Below are 23,454 nucleotides of genomic sequence, written 5' to 3' on the forward strand. Positions count from 1 at the left end.
AACATTTTGGATGCAAAGCAGTTTTCAATCTGAACTGATAAATTTTATTCATTCTCATTTTTAACAACACTGAGATAAGATTGCAATGCTTGGCTGTTTCTCTGTCACAGGAATTAGTACTGTCTTGTAGCTTGGTTGGTGTATTTTTTGATCTTTGGCGACATTTTTTTCTGAATCACCCTTTGGGTGTTTCGGTGGGATGTGGTTTTTTTCCCCCCTTTTAAATTTTTGGATGCTACACAGTTTCCAATCTGAACTGATAAATTTTATTCAATCTCATTTCTAACCATTTGCTGCACAAATAGTCAGAGACATGCTTCTCTCTCGGTTCAAGTGAAAGTAATTTTCCCTTTTGTCAGTTTCAGTTTATGTAAGATAGATGGCAATAAAACCCAGACGTTGTTTTGATTCATAAAGTTGAGGAAACGGGATGAATACAGTGCAAGAGATCCAGTCAGATAGTAGGGAAATAATGGAAACAGAAACAAATTATACACGCCATTTAAAGAATTTCAACTGACAAAAGAACAGCAATAAATTGAAATCATTATAGGATGATGGAGCAGGCTACTAAGCTCATCATCTATGAATTATGGGAGCGGTTTAAGGGTTGAATGTAGATTCGCTATCTCTAGTACGGTTTTATACCCTCTGGACTAACTTGCTCCTCTTTCTTATGCTGTAAGAAATTCGTTCAAAAAAAAAATCTGACATTCGTATCTCACTTATAAATTGATAGGTCCTATGGTCCGGGGAGAATTGTTCTATCGCCAATACTAATAGAAGAAAGTAATGTGTATGCAAATCAAAATTTTAATTTTTGATGACTTTTCATTGCCAGCGAATTTTTATTCGTTCTCCATTTTGCACTCCAGAAAATTCAAGCATGGGTTTCAAAAGGTTAAATTATTTCGCGCTGAGGTTACGCAATTTTGTGAAAAAAATCTATCAAAACATAATAGAACACCGATATTAGTACTGAATGCGAGCCAATCCAGGGCCGCAACTAGGGGGGGGGGGTGAGCAGGTGGGTCTCGTGGCCCGGGCGCTGGACCAGAGGGAGCGCAAATTTTATTCTCAAACCTCTCCTTCAACATTACAAGGAGGCGCCAAAATGTGCACTTGCCCCGGGTGACCAAGCATCTAGTTGCGGCCTTAAGCCGATCTCCCCGTTAAAAAATCTCGCCGAAGAGAGCAACCGGCCTACAACATTGCAATTATTTATTCTTTACACTTCACTCACTATGAGTTGAGAAAAAAACTCATAGTTTAAAAAATTGATTGCAGATAGCAGCACTACACATAACAAGCATTACACAGAAACAAACTTCACGGAAGGTTCACTATACATACACACATATTCCAACATGTTCGTTAGAAGTTTTGCAGAGGAATAGAGACGAGGTGCATGTCTGGTTCAGTAGTAGTAGTATATTTACCTGGTTGAATTTTCTGTCCAGCGAACTGTGTGGTGATGAATTGCTGTTGGTGATCTTTCGGAAAAATCATTCCATACAATGCCAAACTCATTATAAATCTTCTTATTATTACATTGTTTCTAGCATTATATCTACAATGTTGAAATCATATTTTCCCTGGATCCCCGATCTCATAGAAAATACAATAACTGTGCTGATAATTCTTTACTATTAAACTTCTTAGGAACAACATATTGATATCTTCAATGCAGCATTTCCATAGTACACATATGACATAGTAACATCTCCCAATCTATTCAAATTAATGATTAATGTTAGAATCGAAATTAATGATCCATATCCCCAAGATGGTTAAGATACTTAGATGCTGGGCACGTCGATACGGAACGAGGAGGGAAGATAGAAAAAATTACCTCGAAAGAGAGGTAAAAAAAAAGAGGAGAGATAAGGCACCGAAGAAAAAACAAGGTAAAGGTATGCGGTCGACTATTACCGAGAAACTGAGAGTAATGATCCCTGATTCGATCCCCTATCGAAGAAACAGCAAAAAGAATATATGAGAGAGAATTTGCCACTGGGGAAAAAAAAGAGACGACGAATGATTTGATCAGAAAGAGGAGGATCACCGAATGCGCTCAAGTTTGTTCTAGTACTACCTGGATTGAGTATATTTCTACTTGATGGTTGGTATTACTGTGACACAGATATACTCAAGACGAAAACGGGTAAAGGTTACTGTCATATTTATCAAACTTTTTCTCCTCACCAAAATTATTTTACATTGAACAAATACTTTTTTTTTCCTGAATATATTATGCGCGTATTTCAGTTCTAATGTTGAGAGATCATGGGACTATAACAATTTTTGATCAAGGATTACGGATTACTGTTTTCCCTTCAGATCAACACAGTTACGCAATTAAAAGATGCAAACGTGAACTTATGATAATTTATATCATTTACTTTTCTTTTGGTTATATAGACACGTTGAGTCAAGATGAAATTTTTGAATTTCGCACACGGATTCACAGATAAAAAAAAAACTAGGATAGCGTGATTCACAGACTCTCCAAATTAGGGTAGCGTGATACGCAGATTCAAAATTAAGACTGTGATTCACACATTCAGAAGTAGGACAGCGTCAGTCACAGATCCAAAATAAGAAAATACGGTTGGCAGATTCAAAATAAGAAAATACGGTTGGCAGATCCAAAATAAGAAAATACGGTCGGCAGATCCAAAATAAGAAAATACGATTGGCAGATTCAAAATTAAGACATAGCGTTGCAAAATTACCCAAATAACTCAATATACACGAAAAAACTGAATAACGCTCCCCCCTCCCTTTTTCCTCCGGTTCGTAAATTATTCTTTCCATTTATGACTGTTCACGAAAATGTTCACTTTTACATGTTTTTTCCCCTACGCATTTTTTTATTTAATGTTTTGTTTATGGCACATTTCTCGTCGTACATTAAAATTTTTATTTTTTTATGTTGTATGTTTCTTTTTTTGATGTTTTTGATCGTGTCGTATTTTTCATAAGAATCTCTTCAACACAATCTTAACATTTTTTTCCGAATGGTGCTCAACCTTGGAATTGCCCCTCAACTCTTCAAAAACAGTTTTTATGAAAGTTATACACGTAAAAGAATTCCACTCGATTTCCATTATTCGATCAACAATTCTTTTTTTCTCTGAGGTATCCCATAATAAATACATTCACGTTATATTTCCCTGTCTATCTGAGCTGGAATCTTCACGTTGATCATATTTCTCGCAAATGTCTCCAAAAACTCTTCTTCCATCGTCGTAACCTGGAAACTCCAACCCGTCATGTCTGTCACCTGTGCTTCCGCACATTTATCCTTCCTGTTCTCTCCTATGCCTGTTAAACTTGGGATCGACCCCCCCAAACCAACATAGACAAATTAGAATCTATCCGAAATAAGTCCACACGCTTCATTTGTGACTGCTGGTTTTCCTCTGTTTTCATTTTGGAGCTGAAGCGTCAACTCAATATCCAACCGCTTATCTCTCTTTTAGACTTATCTCTCGATTATAACTTTTCTTTTCAAAATCCTCCATTGGTTTTTTAATATCGACACTTCCAACATTCTACTTAAACCCTCACATTTTTCTGTTGGACCGTCCGCAGCCAATCTCTGCTTCATCAGATTGTCATAAATTTAGTTTACCGACAATTTACCGACTGGGACAAATTCCCACCAAATATTGTAGATTGTACTACGATTGCCGAATTTTCTTGTAGCATCTATCATCATTTTTGCCATATTTAACCACCGCATCATTTTGTATAGGCTTCGGTCAAGCAATATTGATTGAATGAATGAATGAGTACAATAAATAAATAAATAAATTTTGTTTTACAATGTAAGTTTTCGATCATTAGTACAGACATCATAGACTCTGGATGGTAAATATGTTTTGCAAAAATTATTTTTAATTCTTTCTGTATGTGTAAAATATAAATTGTGTGAAAATGAATAAATTTGATTTGATAATTTGTCCAGGAACACTGGACTAAACCGTACAATGCCCGGGCTTTATAGCCAATAGGTAATTTTACCCATTGCCTTGCACAATTCGACATTATAATCTCCTCTGAATTTTATTATCCTGAATCATCTGGTTTTTCTAAGTGAAATTGTGCTGCGTCCCCCTGTTTTTATGATGATTTGTCCCGGTTTCTCAATCGCATGATCTGGTCACCCTATCCTAGGCCTGCGTCCGTTCAAGTATGGCCTCGCACCGTGAATTGGCTATGAATCTCTTGGTGAGGTTAATTGTAACTTGGTGACATCTTTACCTACGCCAACCGCGCGGGAAATCATAATTAGCGGTGTGACTAATTTTAGATTTTTAATTGGTGATCATATTCCTTTTGAATTTCCGTATTTCTCTCAAAATTTCATTTCGAATATTAAAAAAAATTGATATTGATATTACTTTTGATATTTTTTATGCAAATAATCAATTTGTTGTTTAATTTTTAAAATAAGCAAGTCTAGCAAGACTGTTGAGATATTTACTGTAATGTTTTCTTCACTGCTTATCTCCTCTGCAGTTTTTTTGTGGCGGCGCTGCTGTAGCAGCAGAGAAAGAGGTCATGGTGTTTTCCCCGCCAAAATAGTGAGTAGCAAAGCTGCATTAAGAAATAATACAGCTCAAAACTCTTTAATACAGCTTTGGTGAGTAGCTTGTGAGTTGCTGTAGCGGGATGGTTGTTTTTTCTGTATGATCATCTTAATCTCTGTTTTATAATAAATTAGTTATTTCGTTCATGGTTTAAAACGAAATCTCTGCTAAACCCCCAACAAAGATAATACTTTTCGGGAATGTAAAATATTGATTCTGGCGTATATTATTTCAAGTTAATGCCTGACCAGGAATGAAAATTTGTGAAGATTTGTCCAGCCCAGAAAGCAACCATTGCAATCTCATCATTGGCTTTTCTACGGGGACATCACATGGAAATCCACATCATCAGGATGAATAAGCAACAAATTTCATTCTTCTTATTAGAAACAATAGATTTTCCCAGCTGGTAGCAAAAACCCCACAATAGAATTATTACTGCTCTCTACCTAGTAAATTCTGAACAGCCACTGCATTCTAAACAAACAACTCGAAGTACATTTACTCTGGGATGAAGATACATCGTATCATTTTACTCAATTAAATTTGAATTAAATGGGAAAAGAAATAAAATAATATAATAATATAATCGGAGATCGAATAAGAAAAGAAGAAAGATGATTCCAATTAAATTTTCAGGAATTCTATTACAATAGAATGAATTGAAATTACAAAAAGCATTTCTTTCGGGGCCATAGTTTAATAAAAAGAATTGCTCGATGTCTTCGTATTCAAAAGAAAGAGAGGAAAACAATGAAAGTACATATTAAGAAGAGAATGAGATTCGAAGAAAATGACACGGTATAGTGATAACATCCGACGAAACAAATCGAAATGAGAATGGAAATCGATTCAATAGCAATGAGCCGTTTCATTTGAATTCGTTCAACTCAGCCGGAACAAAATAAGGATACATATATATATTTACATGCACGTATAATCGAGAATACCGTAAAAATTAATCGATTCATCGATTTTTCTCGAGGAATAACTATCAAATAAAAGTTGTCCATTTAAATCTGACTAAAAAGTGAATTTCTCATGACTTTTTTTTCTCATGGTAGATGAATATTTTGAAAGGTATTATTGTGGTAATCTGTTTTTTGTAGCAACTATTTCGTTAAGAATAGCCATAAATTGGTAAAATATTTACGAACGACTCAAGTTTAATTGTGATAAGTGCATTATCGTTTTTCTACGGTGAAATTTCCAATTTTTTTATTTTTGATTGGAAGAATAATTAATGAAAAACTATACTTTATATCAGAAAATGCCAATGCATTACGCGTGCATAATAAAATTATTTATTTAATATACAAACCCGTGCACGGCCAGAAGGCTGCAACTTTATGGGTGCACAATTCAAACAATTAATGAAATTGGAAGGAAACAGCAAGGAAGCAAAGAATATCAGTAAAAAATAATAAAGTTTTTCACACACACGAACATATGCAAAGGGGAAAATGCACAAAAGACGACACTAATAAATAGGTTAAAAGAATCCCCGTACACATAACAAACAATAAAATAAACATGCATGCACAAATAAAATTCAATATATGAATGTATATAAATTAAAATTATCATAAGAAAAAATATATAAATGTACTTTAGTTAGTAACACACCTTACTATAGCAATTTCTTGCATATAATCTGTAGATGCGAATTTCAATACTTTGAGAAAAAATTGCATCGTATAATTCGGTATATAATCACCAATAGTATAATCTTAAGGAAAGGAATGGTTTGTTCACGTACGTTGGGAAAAAGTGTCGATTTTTCTACTCTCTCTATACGTCATCTATGAGTGAAACTTTAATTTTTTTTTAAATTTAGTTTTTAAAAGCATTTATCTCTGTCCTAACTGCTCAGTAAAGATCTGCAGATAATATGGACCGTTATATAATACACACTAACAAATTCAAGTGTCTTTTTACGCATACGTGGATTATAAGTAAGAAAATATAGCACTATAAATCAAATTTTTTTCCATAAGTGAGTAGAATAGCTGTGCCGTCTTTTTTTTCAGTTTTATGTACCTTCAACGCTACACGTTCTGTAATGCTACATTTTGATAAGCATCGTGATTATTTTCTACGTATTTATCATAAGCCTTGCAAAAACACTTATTCTTTAGTACACTTCACTACATAAGATAGACAGTATATTTTCTGAGTGTGTTTCACAGATTTTCAGTACAGATGGACATTCAAAAATCCAGCCTTCAGATTTCAATATTTTGGTTTGATTTTCTTTTTATTTAGTTTTAATTTACTTTTTTAAAAATAAACTGTACAAGTAATGACTTTATGTTAAATAAATACAGCACATATAAGTATCCCAAATTCAGCAGTCCTCAAGTCAACGGACTTCGTACTGTCAACCTGCACAGTATTTCCATTCATTTGTTACTAGACACGTGAAGATTGATTGCGAATTCCAAATAGCCTCATCCCCATTTTTCATTGAGTTGAACACTGCGCCTAATTAATAAGCCTGAGTATCAGCAACTTTTTCTTGCCCCTAGTAATACCGATTGAATCATCAGCACCTGCAGATATAGCTTCTCAACATGAGAGAAATCCGCGATAAATAATTGGATATTTCTACTGCACGCCTGTGTTTCATTCATATTTTGCAGAAACACAAGAAATGTGTCATATTCGAGAAATCAAAACTAATTTTTTCTCGAATTTCCCCGCATTTTTTCCCCCTACACAAAGAAAGAAAATTCAAGAGTATAAAAATATGTACAAAATAGGAAAAACTTCTTCGACGTAAGAACAAGATCATTGAAAACATTCGAAATTGATATCCTATAGAAAGTAAAAAGAAACCCTCAAGACTGGAAATTTTTTTGAAAAAATTATTCTATATCTTAACGGTTGGAAATGTTCCAAGACGATACGAAAAATCTGTGACAACCGAACAAATTCGAGATCTTCTCTCGTATCTGTGATAAATGTAACCAAATAGTGTTTGAGTCTAGATACTTGAACGTGACTTTGATTCATGTACATCGTCGTGCTCTAGCGGATTTGTAAATAAATATACGTAGGGATTAATGGATGATGATGTAAGTACGTTTGGAAACGTGATAGATCTTTTTTGTTTTGGCTCTGTATGGATTTACAACAAGAAGAGGAATTCAATGAAAGCAAACATGATTCTTTTTCCGTGAACAGCAAAATAAATTGAACATTTTCATCAATAATTTCAGTTTTATGTTGTTTTGACTTAGTTTGAAAACAGATAAAAATGTTCAAATTTATCGATTTTCAGTTGAAAATAATGTTACTGTTTTAGACTTTTATTGAGAATAATGACTACAAATTTGAATGTTAGTATAAAAAATTTATGTACCGTTACGTATCTGGTGAATAAGCCGCACTAACAAAATGATTGAAAGAAATTTTTTTTCGCAGAAATACTACAGTTTTTTACATGTCACCGATTCGTTTCGTATAAATTGGATATAATTTCCGTTGATAACAGAAAAAAACATTCATCGAAATAATTGCATGGTGTGCGTTTAGCTTACACTTCGAATTTTCTTTGAGAATTTTATATCACCTGACGTTGGACATTATCCGTGAGTAATATCTCAAGCTTTTAACTGGATTAGAAATGAAATAAACGCAAGGAATTCTCATAAAAATTAATTAGAAGTCCGAATGTCGGAGAAAGAAATTATTGTCTAGGACGTGGCTTTGAATTAGTCGCAAGAGCTACAAACTAAAATCTGAAGTTGTGTAAGTCGCGAATTTATTATGAGAAATTACGGTAATTGGGATTTGTGTGTCAATCAAAAATTACCAGAGATCAGTTCAATTTGAAATGAAATGTTTCCAGATTATGTCAAGGGGGAAAAGAAACTGTTACTTTGATTATTGTTGAGAATTGATAAATAAAAACCGATAGCCAGCCACAATGCATATGCACTTTTTATCAACATCATAGACATATCATACGTATTTTTGACCGCTAATTTCATGATTATTTTTTATTTCATTTTTTTGTTGTACTAATTCAACTCCAATTTATATTGTGATAATTTTGTGTTTTGATTTTTTTTTAAATTTTTCTTTCACCAAATGTATGTAATAGTTTTTTAAGTTCTTATAATTATAATCTCCAATATGGGCTACTCATTGCCTCTTGAGAAATTATATGTATTATGTATATGAAATTAAGATCTAATAAATGAAATTGAAATTGTTTGTAACCACCGGTTTTACTGGGTCTTATTAAATTCTTTAGGGGTTTCAACCTGAAAACTGCACCATGCTTCCTTGGTAGAGTTATTTGTCATCAACAGTCGAATACTGTATTTCACTTGCATACACATTTATTGTAAATGTAGCCCCATACATTTCTAATTGGATTTAAGTCAGGACTAATCCCATTATCCACCTTGCTGTCCGGCGAACAAAAACGCTACTTCAAGCCAGTAGGAAGCATATCCATCTGGGACTAAAGTTCCATTTTTTTTACTACTAGATATGATACTGAGCTATTTGTCCCCGTAACACATATTATTTCATGCCCATTTCAGTTCTTCATCTCCACCTCCATTTTGTGCTTCCTTGTTTGAGGCAGATTTCTGACTATTCTTTGACGAATCAAATGTCAAGCTTCTTTGATTGGTCTATGGACTGTATCTATTGGCATTTTCAACTCAGGATCTCTTACAATTCCACGCAAAGTCATTTTTGTGCGTTGAAGCCAACCTTCGAATGGTTTTGCCTTCACGTAAACTTATGCCGCGCTGCTTATCACGATGAAGTTTCGGCTTTTGGGACACACGTTGATTCAATACATAATGAACACTGCATTTCGAACTGCTTACAGCAATTGCAATATCTTTTACAGCTTTTCTTTTGCTGTCATATAAAATACTAGAATGATTTCATCGTAAACAATATGCAATGACTTCAGCAATTTTTCTTTAAATGAAAATCATTCCAATAGCTTTCTATTTTTATGAGATCACGTCCTTGATACGCCATACATAAGCAATATTGGAAATTTGTATATAATCGGAAGTTTTTCTAAACTTTTGAAACAGCCATTTTTGTATTTTCGATATTAAAAATGTTCTAAATGCGCTTTTGTAGAATTTTTATTTCCACGCATGCAAGAATGCTTCAGGTATTGTCTATTGAAAAATGATAATTTTACTCTCCGTATTTTTCTTGTTATTTTAAGAAAAGTGCATTATCTAAACTTTTGAAACGGAAAATTGAAACTCAATTTGTCGGAAGGAATAAAAGGGGTGGGGATCTTCTACATGTATAGGCTATCTATATAATTAAAATTAGCTTTCTCTCGGCTATTTACGGCCTTATTTATTCATTAGTCAATTATGAAAGTTAGGGAACACATCTTAACCTTTAAATTTCAATTGTTCCTAATTGGGAACATTGGTTTTATTGATTAGCATTTTTTTTGTTCATGAATGCACTTTAATTTTTTTTTCACTGCAGGTCTGAGATTCCAAACCTCATTCCCAAAACAAAAATTTCATTCATTCCAGCACGTGTCATAAAAATTTTATTTTTTTAAATCACCTATTTTAAAGGAAGAATAAAATTAAATTTTCTTCTTGTTTTTAATTTCAATGTTGTTACAATGGACATGGGTGAGTCCAAAAAACATTAGGAAAATTTTGCTTCATGATTCGATTGATATCTAAAATAAAAGATCAGAAGGGAAAATAAAAGGAAAAAATCATGAAAAATGATTTCAATGTGAAATTGACATGTAAAAGCTTAATGATTGGGGAACCTTGAGGGAAGGAGAGGGATAGGGACCTTTTCATCACTCTTCGCAAATTGTAATTCACATGCAAACTCAACCTAACCTTTATGGACGTGCGTCTGAAGATCTGTATCAGAATAATTTCTATTCCCATTTCTTCACTTAAGAATATGAATGTGAGTATACAAAAACGTATTGTGCTGTTGAAATAGCTTTTATAAATATGGTGATTCCACACCAAAAACAAATTCAAGAGCTACAACTGGTGAAATGCCCAACGAAAAATGTACTCTGAAAAAAAAATGCTTACAAAAAATATGGATGCCAAATATAACTGAGAAATACAGCAACCCAAAATAAAAGCAATTCCCACGAATGAAACTAGAAACCATGTGGCAAAAGCTATGCTGATAATTTCAATATTTACAAAGACTTTGAAGAAATTATCCTCTTTTCTTCGTTAAGACATTCCTAAAATTTCACAATTTTATAACGTGTAGTTAAAGCTGTTGACAGTTTGGGAGGAGCCACTTTCAATCTTAGACACCCTGTATACTATCGGTAACAAAGCTACGAAAAAAAAACTAAAATAAAATGAAAAATCTGCACAAAAGCCGTTTCCTAAAGCTAAAAAACTCCAATTTTCAAAACATACAAATAATCATCCTAGAAAAATTTCTGTCCATCGCAAACTAAACAACATGAAAAAAAAAAGCCGAATCAAGATCTAAAATCTAATCGTCTTTTTTTCTTTCTTACCTTAGAGAGAGAAATCTATCCAGTTATTTGTAACTTACGATGCTGAAATACTCGAAATATTCTTCCAGTTTCTTCAGAAATAAAAAAAATGAACAAATGTCTTTTTCCCCCCATAGCCAGCGACTCGAAAAAGTGTAAGTGAGACGTGAATTTTAATATCTCGTAAGAGATATAGAGATAGAATAAAAGAGACGAAAACAGCGCATTTCTAAGGAGACCATTTTTATCGGTTGAGAAGTGCTTCTTGAGATAAAAAAAAACATTCGGAAATAGATGCAGAATTCGATATTGCCGAAGAGAAATACGTGCTTTAACATCACATCCATAGACATATATATTTTTCACAGACATGATGTGAGCAAAACTACGTTTAACAGTTACGGTTCAAAAACACCTCGTGATGGCACGATAAATTCTCTCCGAAAATTCTTTATAAAAAAAGTATGTACGGAGAGTATACATTTCTCGAAAAATCTCGAGGCTTATCTCGAGTTATTCGGGAAGTGTCTACTCTGGTGGGAATACGAATAAAAAAAATATCTATGTATTCCAAACATACGTCTTGTATGAGGGGAAACATTCCTACCCATTTAAATATTCAAAAATCGTAGGAATGTTCATCCGAAACAAGAAATTTCAACGAAGAATTGTAGAAATATACGAAAAAAAATTAATTCATGCCGTTTTGAAATCTCTACTTTTGTTAGAGTTTACTACACTGGTGTAAGAAATTAAGAGAATTCGCAGGCCTGGTCGATTATCTCTAGAACTACTGTACCGATTTTAATGAAATTCGATATGTACATACATTGGTACAATACAAAACAAATAACTATTCAATAATTGTAATACACACGCATGATCGTGCGTAACAATCGTTGGAGTCGGAAGGTATGAAACAGCGGTTGCAGAATAAACAAAAAAATGGGTTAATAGCGGGTATGGTCCCCTCTTACAGATATACAGGTCTCGAAGCGTGATTTCATACTCGAAATAAGGCAGTTTATCATTTCTTGTGGTCCCACTCGTTCAGCAACGCTGTTTTCATTTCCTGGATGGTTCCTGGAGGGGGTTGCGAGTTGCAATTGCCCTCCCCAGAGCGTCCCAGACATGCTCTATAGGGTTAAGGTCTGGAGATCTGGCTGGCCAATCCATCCGGCGAATATCCCCACTCTCTAGAAAATCGTCGAGCAGAAGAGCTCTATGTGGCCTCGCGTTATCGTCCATTAAAATGAACTCAGGGCCAACTGCACCCCTAAAAAGGCGAACATAGGGCTCCAAGACCTCATCCCTATACCTCACACCAGTCACAGTGCCTCTTTCAAAGACATGGAGAGGTGTGCGGCCATCCAACATGATGCCTGCCCAGACCATTAAACCTCCTCCGCCATAATGGTAGATTTCGCGGACATTGGAGGGTAGGTAGCGGGTCCCTGGTTCTCTCCATATGAACGTATGGCGAGAATCGGTGAATAGGCTGAACCGGGACTCATCAGTGAAGAGAACGGTCGCCCATTGATGCATACTCCAATCTCTATGCTCTCTGCACCATGATAAATGGATTCTCCTGTCCGTAGAAATGAGCGGGACGCAAATAGCCGGTCTTCTTGCAAACAACCCTCTCTCATGAAGTCTTTTGGAAACAGTCACCTTTGATACACGGGTTCCTGTGGCTGCATACAAGTCACGAGAGAGCTGAGAAGCTGTAGCACTCCTGTTACGCCTCGCTATAATCGACAAATGGCGATCTTCTCTGGCCGTCGGGGCTCTTGGACGACCTTGTCCAGGCTTTCTCCCGATGGATCCGGTATCCTGGAACTGCTTCCATAAGTTACTCACGACGATGGGCGTTAAATTGAACTCTCTACAAATCTGGATTTGAGATTGGCCTGCTTCTAGCCTCCCCACAATTCGCCACTTCATTCCATCATCCAAATGTTGGTGGTTACTCATTTTTACTGTTACAATTTGAAATTAACCGATTGCTGCAAAATAACACCAAGAAATTCGTCGAGGTGTGCTAGCGAACGAAATGCGTCTTAACTTACGCGCGCTTATAAAGCCTGTTTCTCTACTGGCTCCGCCTAGACACACGTGTACGCTTACGTATTTGACGTACAAGATTTGCATTTTTGTCTAGAAGCAGTGGTTTTACATTCAGTTCAGTTCTTTTCATGAAATTCGATAAAATATGCAAATTCTCTTAATTTATTTCATCAGTGTATTATTATAGATATTATTATTTATAGTATGTATGGATGAGGAAAAAAATAATTACCAGAAATATACAATTAGTTCAATGTGACAAATACATAATATAAAATATTTCTTGCAAATGAGAGAAATAATAGTAGTTTTCTTCTTACTCAATAATTGTCTTCTGTGTTTTAAATATTAATTAATTTTCCTCTCAAGTGCTGCTTATCATTTTAATTTGAAAATAAAATACGTATTGTGTGTATTTTTCTAAGAATTTTTCAAGAACTCGGATAATAATCGTTGTATTCGTTGAAATGGATGAGTGTTTTTGTGGAAGAGATAGTTATTAAGACTGCCTGTCTTGATGATGTAATAGAAAATAGTGAAGTGTGTATTATGAAGTGTATGATGGTTAAATATGGCCAATTTTCTAATTTTTTTTAAAATTTCGAAAGGAACTGGAAATTTGGTGCTCTTACGCTATGTAGCTATTTGTTTGGACCAACGACCTGGTTTTTTTTTGCTTAGATCAGGCATCTTCAACCCGTTGCTCGCGAGCACCGCGGTGCTCTCTGAAGCACCCAGAGTGCTCGATGTTCGTGTCCAATTTCGTACGCCTGAGCACTTGAATGATCAACGTCTTAATTAAACGCTTTGTACAAATTGTATTGGAGGATTGAAATCATCCTGATATCATGCATAAACTTGCCTTAAGTGTGCTCTTCTTTTGGTGATGGGTACAAACAGTGCTCGCGACTGGAAAAAGGTTGTAGGCCTCTGGCTTAGATGATGCATAGTTTTGCTCTAGTTCGCCCATATAATGCCGAAAGTGCCATTCGGAAAGTTGTTATTTTTTTTTTGCAATTCATTCAACTTCTTTTCAGGTTCAATTATTCCACGAATTTAGTTTGTTAACCCCGACTGCAGTTTTTAATGCTTTTTCTCAACTGCATTCATTTAAACTCTAACCTGTATAAAATTTGGTCGTGTAGGTTTTTTTAGAATATTTGACAGGGGTAGGTTTTATGGTTAATGAGCGCCGCTGTGGCGGTCGAACGGTCATCGTGACAGACTCGCATCGCGAGGATCCGGGTTCATACCCCACACGCCAAAGTGGTGGTCAGCTGAAGTTGGTTTCCCGTGGTTCCCAACTGCGAGGAGCGAATGAGATCCGATCTTCCCGTTGAAAAGTTTCGCCACAGAGACAAACAGGCCTACAACGGTACAATAATTGCACTTTACTAATAGTTTGAAAATTGACAGCAGATGGCAGCACTCCACTTAACAAGCATTACACAGAAATAAATTTGACGTTAGGTTCACAGCACATATACATGCACAGCTTCCAGCATAGCCTACGTCTTCTTCGACTACCAGCTAAAATCTCTTCATTGAGGCAGAGTGGCGGGCCATAATCTGGTTAGGGGGGAGGGGGTTGGTTTTATGGCCAGGTATATGGTATATTCATAGCGCATGCGCGAATATCAAATATTTTCGTCAGAAATTTCATATGACGAGGTGTCTATATGGCACAATTCCCCAATTTCTATTCACTAAGAAGGGAGAAAATGGATTTATTTGTATTTATCTGTCCAAAATGTGTCCCTGAAATGACTGGGATCCATTAATTCATTTCATAACTAATCTAATTTAGTTAAAGCTTATGAAATTTATTTTCTGGACAAATTATATTTCTTTCAGCATTTAATTTTCAATTGAAAGTTTGCTAAGTAGAATTTCTTTTTCAAATCAATCAAGTTCTCGTAAAAACCTGAATGTTAATTTTTTCAGATATGTAAGTTGATCACTTCACTGGCCATATTATTTCCATCTATTGGGAATACGGCCAATAGGTAGACTCTGAAAAAAACCTATTTTTTATATTTTCCGTCCAGATATAACGTGGGTCTTCATTAGGGATCGGATTTTTATGACAAGTCATATTTAAGCCATTTTCAAGTTATCTTATATATAAATGTGAAAGTATGTATGTATGTATGTATGTATGTATGTATGCTCTTTATACAAATCTACAGTTTTAGACCGATCGTCGCCAGATTTTGCATATATACCAAACAGGACCGGGATTGAGCCGTAGGCTACTTTAAAAGTTCGTCAGAGCTGGGCAAATGCCCGAAATGGGCGAAAAACTGTCGGGCAACAATGGTTTTGGGGGCCTCAACAATCACTTTCGGAACGTTTACTTTGGTTACCGTGGTTCCCAACAATGCGTTTCAGACGTGTATATGTCTTTACAATGGTTTGTCACATCTTTAACACTGCCATCATTACAGTTTATTCCTTTATAATGGTTTGGCTCTTTTCCAATACTCCCAGTAATTAAAAAAAAACCCTGGAAGCGCCAGATATTTTTGCTTGCATGTATACAGGGTGTCCTGTAAGTGCTAATGTGGCCTTTATCTCATCAACCACCCATCGTTGAGGTATAGTTTCAATTTAAAAAGTGCTTAAAAGGAGTTTGAATAATATTCGCTGTAGAAGCTGGACATATGGCGTCACTAACAACAGAAAACAACAACTACGGCGATAAAACTGGGAATAAAAATGTTAAACGCCAGCTGATGAACTCAATGCTTGCCTCAAATCATCAGCACTCTACTTCACCAAACACCAACTCTAGCCATATCGCTACATTGCAATTTACTGCCATTAGTGAGATGGGTTGGAAGTGAAGGTTCTGTCTATCGGTGGTCGCCTCGAGTTTGTTAGGACATCAACACTCTGGCATGAAGCTAAAAAATTATCATTATCCACCAACATGCGAGCTCAACTGCAAAATGACTCAGCACTGCTATCATTTTCACATCAGTTGATCAAACTTGGCAATGGAAGAATTCCCGTAGACCCAAGCACTAGACTGATAACGTTCCCAACTGGATTTTGCCAGTTATTATATATATAAACTCAGTTCAAGAACTTGCAGACCACGTTTTCCCAAACATTCAACAAAATCACCGAAACCATGAGTGGCTTTGTGAGAGTGCGATTCTGGCACCGAAAAATGGCAGTGTGAACAAGATCAACGGAAAAATCCTAAAAATTATTTCGGGAGACTCCACATCTTACAAATCGGTTGACACTGTCACAGACACAGCGCAGACAGTTCTGTATCCTGCAGAATTTCTGAACTCTTTGGATATTCCGGGTGTGCCACCACACAACTTGACCCTCAAAGTCGGAGCACCTATAATGATTTTGAGAAATTTGGAAACACCAATGCTCTGCAATAGCAACAACTACGACGATAAAACCGGGAATAAAAATGTTCTACGCCAGCTGATGAACTCAATGCTTGCCTCAAATCATCAGCACTCTACTTCACCAAACACCAACTCTGGCCATATCGCTACATTGCAATTTACTGCCATTAGTGAGATGGGTTGGAAGTGAAGGTGCTGTCTATCGGTGGTCACCTCGAGTTTGTTAGGACATCAACACTCTGGCACGAAGCTAAAAAATTATCATTATCCACCAACATGCGAGTTCAACTGCAAAATCACTGCTATCATTTTCACATCAGTTGATCAAACTTGGCAATGGAAGAATTCCCGTAGACCCAAGCACTGGACTGATAACGTTCCCAAATGGATTTTGCCAGTTATTATATATATAAACTCAGTTCAAGAACTTGCAGCCCGTAAATTTTTTACGGGGCGGGCAACGTCGCCGGGTATCAGCTAGTCTATCTATATATATAAAATTGATTTTCTGTCTGTCTGTGTGTGTGTATGTATGTTCTCTATACAAATCTACAATTTTGGATCGATCGTCGCCATATTTTGCATATATACCAAATGGGACCCGACTTGAACGATAGGCTACTTTAAAATTTCTCCAGAGCAGGGAAAATGCCCCAAACGGGCAAAAAAACTGTTGGGCAACAATGGTTTTTGGGCCTCAACAATCACTTTCGGAACGTTTACTTTGGTTACCGTGGTTTCCTAGCAGTACGTTTCAGACATGTATATGCTTTTACAATGCAATGGTTTGTCACTTCTTTAATGTTGCAAATGTATGCATAATAGTTTGTGCCTTTATAATGGTTTGCCATTTTTTTCAATCCTCCCAGTAATGAGAGCTTTTTGAATAGACGCCATTATCAGCATCACTTTGAGGGTAAGGCAAAGGATGATCCCCATAGAAATCAGTGTTAAAATTGCCGATTTTACTGTAGAAATGCGGAAATTTAGTGTGGTTTCCGCCACATCAATAATTTTAAAAATTGTATTGAATTCTCGATTTTTGAAATATATTGAGTTCGCTTAGGCATACGAAGCCCAGGAGATTAAATATGAAGTAATTATCCGGACCTTTTTTCTTTTAAGTGGGATATCCAGGTAATAACATTGATTTCAACCGTTTATTGATTATATCTTCTCAAGCATGAAAATTAATGTCTCCGTATTGTCTTTTAATATTCAACTGCATAAATTCATATAGTTTAGGATGTTTTAAAATTACGAGCCCGTAAAAAAGTACATCGAAAAAACTCCACAGCTTTAATTAAGCATTTTTGGAAGCAGAAACAGGCAGAAATAGATAATTTACACAAAAATTGTCACGTTTTTAAGACAAATAAATCACACTGGTCGAATGGTCGACGCGTTTCGGCTCTTCAATGGAGAGCCGTCATCAGGACCTCGTGGTCAGAACTGGTTCAAAAGAAAAAAAGAGTGTGAGTTCTGACCACGAGGTCCTGATGACGGCTCTCCATTGAAGAGCCGAAACGCGTCGACCATTCGACCAGTGTGATTTATTTGTCTTAAAAACGTGACAATTTTTGTGTAAATTAAAACCAGGCAAAGTTACTCATTTTTTTGTGATAAGAAATAGATAACTTGAAGTTCGGGGGGGGGGGGAATCGAAATACCTAGCGCCCCTTAAAAAAGGAAAAAAAATATTATTTTCTATTTTTCTTTAAATCTAGATTTGTTTATTTCATGAAGTCGCCATATTGGTTAACTTAGACAGGGTTTGCATGTCCCTCGAAGAAAGAGGGAGATATCACGTGATCCAAAAAGCCTCATTGAGGAAAACCCGGGCAGCGCCGGGTATTATAGCTAGTTGGTCATATTTTGGGAATTTTCAAGCAGTAGAATATTTTTTTGGTCATCCTACCACGGAAAATTTTAATCTGTAGGCATTTTCTCAAGAGATGTAATATTTCATTTACATTGAATTCTTGGAATTTTCGCCAAGTAGATTCTTCAAATATTTCTTAGAATAAACCGAACACTGGCAGTTTTTTTTAAACATTTGGAATTGCATCTCGTAAAATTCAGAGCAGTTCTAGAACGGTTATTGTGCATTAGGTAGGTGTGGTTTTCATTTGTCATTGGTAAGAGAATTTTAATTGAAAAGGTGAACCGATGAATTTTTTTGTTAATTTTTTAATTTATAAAATAAGAAAAAAACACCGTAAAGGAAGAGAGCAAATAACGGGAAAATTATCAGGTCATATTTTTAAATTTTATGGTCATATTTTCATGATTTTTTAGGTCATAAAAATCCGAGCTCTATTTAAAAGTAAGAGTCCAGTGATAATATTTTTTGTGCATGTAAAATATTGTGGGTATGATTCGAGAATCTATTATTTTAATTTGCTGGGGATGTTTGCTAGGGTTTCGTTTCTCCTCTCATTCTTGAGTAAATACTCTGAAACACCTATATCCCGATTTTCATTCGCATTCGTTGTTTTTGCGGCCACTAGAGGCTTGTATATCGGCAGTTATTTTATGGCCACCCTGTAGATGAATACCCTTCTAGCAGCACCAATCATTTTTTACTTTCGGCTTCCCCGAAACATCTTCTCGAAATTGGGGGTTCCACGGGAACCAAACATTATAAAACCTCTGCCCTAAAGTAATGCACGATTTAACAATTTTTGTACAGACGTTTCGTGACGATAATTGGCTGGATATCTCCAGATTTGTTTCAATCAAATATGACTTGTCAACTAATAGCTGTAATAGAAGTGGCATATCGAAGATCAGTAGCATTTGAGTAAGAGTTGAATGTGACATATATAATAAAACGACATATATAATAAAACGACATGTAAAAAAATAACCTCCTTTGCGCTTGAAAAAGTAAATTATCACATAGAAATACTCACTGTAGGTTTGTCGCAGGCGTTGCCAGATCGCCTATAGTGGTTAACGTAAGTGTGGACCAGTAGACGGAACCCAGATACTTTCTCGCTAGCGTGCTGTACTCACCAACGGGCCTACGGTAGGCCCAGTCCCCGACAAAGTCTTCCAACTCAGACAGCATGTAGTAGAAACATCCGAACCAATGGGCGAGTAGCAAGAGTATATGGATCAGGTTCATTACCCGCCAAAGATTCGGATAGATGGTACGAGATTCCACCATATAATAAAAGCGGAATGACCTATACACTTTGAGGAACCTTCGAGGAACAGAATAACGTGTGTTAGAAATAGATCCGACCTAGAAATCGATTATATCAAAGCAATAATTTCATTGGCAGAGTAAAGGGGTGCTATTCATCGTCATATACTTAACGATACTCACCTAGGAAATCTTAATAAAGGCAGAACACCGACCCGTAGCTGCACTAGATCCAGTGGAGTCACAGCAACTATGTCCATGAGGAACGATTTCGATCTGAAGTAATGCCTTGCGAGTTTTCTACTCTCGTAAACCATCAAGCCTTGCTCTAAGTAACCAGTCCTAAACTGAAAAGCAATGTCCAGCACGAACACGACGTCCGAAAACGCATCCGCAGCGTACCATAGGGGAGCCAGTCTTTCCTGGAATTCCGGGAAAGCTTGCCTCACTATGATAGTCCACGCGTTGTACAGGAGGCACGCCGTCAGCAGCGACAGCCAGTAGAACAGGATGTTTTCGTCGGGATTGACCACTGACCGCCACGATCCGAAGAAGTTCCCCTTGAAGTTCTCGCCTCTCCTGGACGAACCATCGATAGAGCAGGGGTCCGTGATATGCCTCGTCGAGAACCTAGGTGGAATAATCCGACAGCAATTAGCACTGTTTGTATGCAGAAAAAAAAGTAGTGCGATGAAATATGACAGATTTTGGTATTCAGTTTTCACCTCTTCAAGAAGGAGTCCTCCCTCTTCAGCGGAGGCTTTTTGTGAACCTGAGTTATGGCCCCTGATAACTGGACGGTTGTACGCAACTTCAACCAGCGCGACCGGCTACTTCGATTCGCTTCGCCTCCTTGGCTGCTGTTGGACGGTGCACCACCGGACGTCGCCCCATCACCTTTGCAACCGTCGCTGGGATAGTTGCCGACTCCTGGAATAAGAAGAACTGCCAAACCGGCGATCGTCCAATGAGTTTCTTTCAATCACATACATCAGAAATTAAAGTGAATAGCATGAAAAAAAAAGTTCATTTAATTTTTTCAAATTGGTTTCTCAAACCGTTGCTTTATTCAATTTAGATCAGTGACTCCCATTCTGTGGTACGCGTATCTCTGGGGGTAAGTGACGAACCATTCAGGGTACGCGAAAAATTATCAGCACTGGCGAATGAAAAACGGAACAATATAAAAATGCAAGACATTCAACGAAACAAGACATTACTACAACATACAATGGAGGTCCGTAAGCTTTCTATGCATTTCCAAGTAAATATTCACACAGCTAGCACTCATTTCTTGAGGTACACAAGCCTTCTGTGATACGATTATCATTTCCAGGGATACGCAAGTGTTGTCTGGAGATAGCAGGCTTTCTACTTATTAATTGTTCTTTGCAAGCTTCATATTGGGGGGGGGGGTATTCGCATACCTCCTATGCACTTTTCAAGAGTTACATGTAGCATTAAGGATTGGGAACCCCTGAATTAGATCAAGGATCGTTTTGTAAAAATCATATTAGACAGAATTCGAACCCAACTTCGAGGTGCGAATGCAAGCCGATCTGCCCACTAAAAAGTCTCGGCGCAGAGACCAACAGGCCTACAACGGTAAAATCTTCAAACATTACACTTCATTCATAGTTCGAAAAATATGTGGTAGATGGCAGCACTATAACAAGCATTGCGCAGAAACAAGCTTCCCGTTATGTTCACAACACGGGAACGCACATTCCAACATGTACCAATTTGTTAGAAGTTCCGCAGAGGAATATGGACGAAGTGCATGTCTGGTTTAGTAGTAGTAGTAGACAGAATAAGTATAGTATTACAACCATTCAGTTTATTTCATTGCTAGCTTCAAATCGGGCCAATGAATAATTATATAGGTATATACAGTATGAGCGGTGTGAAGGTATTTTGATTGTTTTGCGTTTTGTGGTATTTCATCGTCTGTGTCGCGTATGCCATGTGACCGTATTAAATTTCAATGGTGAAGGGGATTGTGTCTCAGAACTCTACCGTAAAAATGAGTGTTGCGACAGTACATATCAATATTCTCCATTGTGGTGGTAGACATCTGAGACATCTATTGTGGTTAAAGTCACGCTGATAGATTGTGCATTGTTTTATTCTACGTGAAGTTTCATAGCATTAAGGTTGAATTGTTGTTTTCAAGTTGAATTTAAGATTGTTGAATTGAAGAATTCTTGATTTATAAGTTCATTCATTGTCTGTCTTGCAAACGTATCACAGAGCAGTACCCTGGTAGTCAAATTGCTTTCAATCGGATTGAAAACACCTCGACGATCAGCCGAAACACCTAAGTAGGTTAAAAAATTCTTGGATCACAAGGCTTTCCAGGTCCGGAGCTAGGTAATTTGTAAAGTCAACAAGAACATGTAGCCAAGAAAAGATAGTCGGGCAAGCACGCTACCTCAAAGTCTAGTGTAGTTCGTCCCTTTCACCGCACCGGTAAAAGGGAAAGTTACTAAAATATCGCAAAATCTGATTCATCCTAGTGTCCAGTGAAAAATGTACAAAAAAGTATTGTTAAAGCCTTACAATATCAAGGCCCCCGAAGAAAAATATTCATTTTTTTTGTTGTGACATAAGAGTGACAGGCACCCTACGTCTATGAGACAAATTAGACAATCAGTTGAGAAACACGCTATTCCCAGCCCATCGGAGCTAGAAAACGTTGCTTAAAATTACTTAATCTAACCCATATCGAGAAATTAGGACGGTAAAAAAATCTTCAAAACAGAATTGGGAATCTCATTAAAAAATCATCACTTTTACTTTCCCTAAATGTATTTTCATGAGGAAAAAAAAAATGAGAGGAATGCTGTTAATCCCCTTATAAATCGAACTGAAACACGTGAATATTCAAACTCCATTCGATCTTATTTACCGGAAAAAAAATCCTATTATAAGAAATTCCGAATCTCGTCGGCATTTTTTCGACGCAACGACTGTTTTTCGCAAATAAATACCCTTATGTAAAATACGCATGAATACGTACTAAGAAAAGTGTTTTTCGTCTCAAAAATGTCTACTTTTTCTCACTTTGCATCAGCATAAACAGCGTGATTCCTCGAGAGATATACGAAGTACGAAAAACAAGAAACTGACAGAATACAGATGTCTCGAATTCCGGAAAAACTTAGCTTTACTTTCTCCTTGTGGAAAAAAAATAGATGTATTCTTAGTTTCACAGGTACGTCCTTGAATTTCGCTGCTTAAAAAAAAAATTGTAAGAAAAGATAATAAAAGAACATTTTCACGAAGATCGACGCTTCTTTTTTGTTATATTATTATAAAAGTAAATTCACACGATCGATAAAAGGAATATATCTCCTGTTTATACATTTCGGAGAAATAAATTTCAAATTTTCTCAAACTTTTCCGGTTTTTTTTTTGCGTGTCTAGAAACTAGAATTTATTCACTTTGTCATTCGGTAAGTATTCGACTCGTATTTCGAGCAAATCCGTCACAAGGCAAATGTTTTGAACAACGAGTCGTGTATTCGAGTTCTAACTAAGTTAGGGATTGAGTCTCGCGATGTTAATTAGGTTTCATATGATAATACATGAATGATGTCACAAAATAATGCAAAAAAATTATAAAGCCCGAGATCGTAAATTCAAACGCAGAAAACAAAGAACTATACACCGTTTTTTGAAAATGTGAACTTCTAAAGTTTGTCCGTTTTTGAAAAGTACGGAATGTGTGCGTGTGAATTATTTTGAAACGCTCCCTTTGTGGGT

The 23,454-nt window shown here is 36.3% G+C and overlaps 1 protein-coding gene across 1 annotated transcript in view; it reads right to left on the minus strand.

Moving 5' to 3' along the window:
• The window catches only part of Cngl (Cyclic nucleotide-gated ion channel-like), a 149,206-nt gene that overhangs the window by 64,053 nt on the left and 61,699 nt on the right, over nucleotides 1-23,454 (minus strand). Inside the window, exons 3-5 of the mRNA XM_089244422.1 lie at nucleotides 20,415-20,634; nucleotides 19,873-20,319; nucleotides 19,454-19,747 (exon numbers count right to left, since the gene is read on the minus strand). Coding sequence (XP_089100548.1) covers nucleotides 19,454-19,747; nucleotides 19,873-20,319; nucleotides 20,415-20,634 — 961 coding nt within the window. The remainder of the gene's footprint in view (nucleotides 1-19,453; nucleotides 19,748-19,872; nucleotides 20,320-20,414; nucleotides 20,635-23,454) is intronic.

The sequence above is a fragment of the Pholcus phalangioides genome, unplaced genomic scaffold (genome assembly GCF_987345545.1).
Source record: "Pholcus phalangioides strain wild (caught in Gottingen) unplaced genomic scaffold, Ppha-v1.0 ptg000001l_1, whole genome shotgun sequence".
NCBI classification, from domain to species: domain Eukaryota; kingdom Metazoa; phylum Arthropoda; class Arachnida; order Araneae; family Pholcidae; genus Pholcus; species Pholcus phalangioides.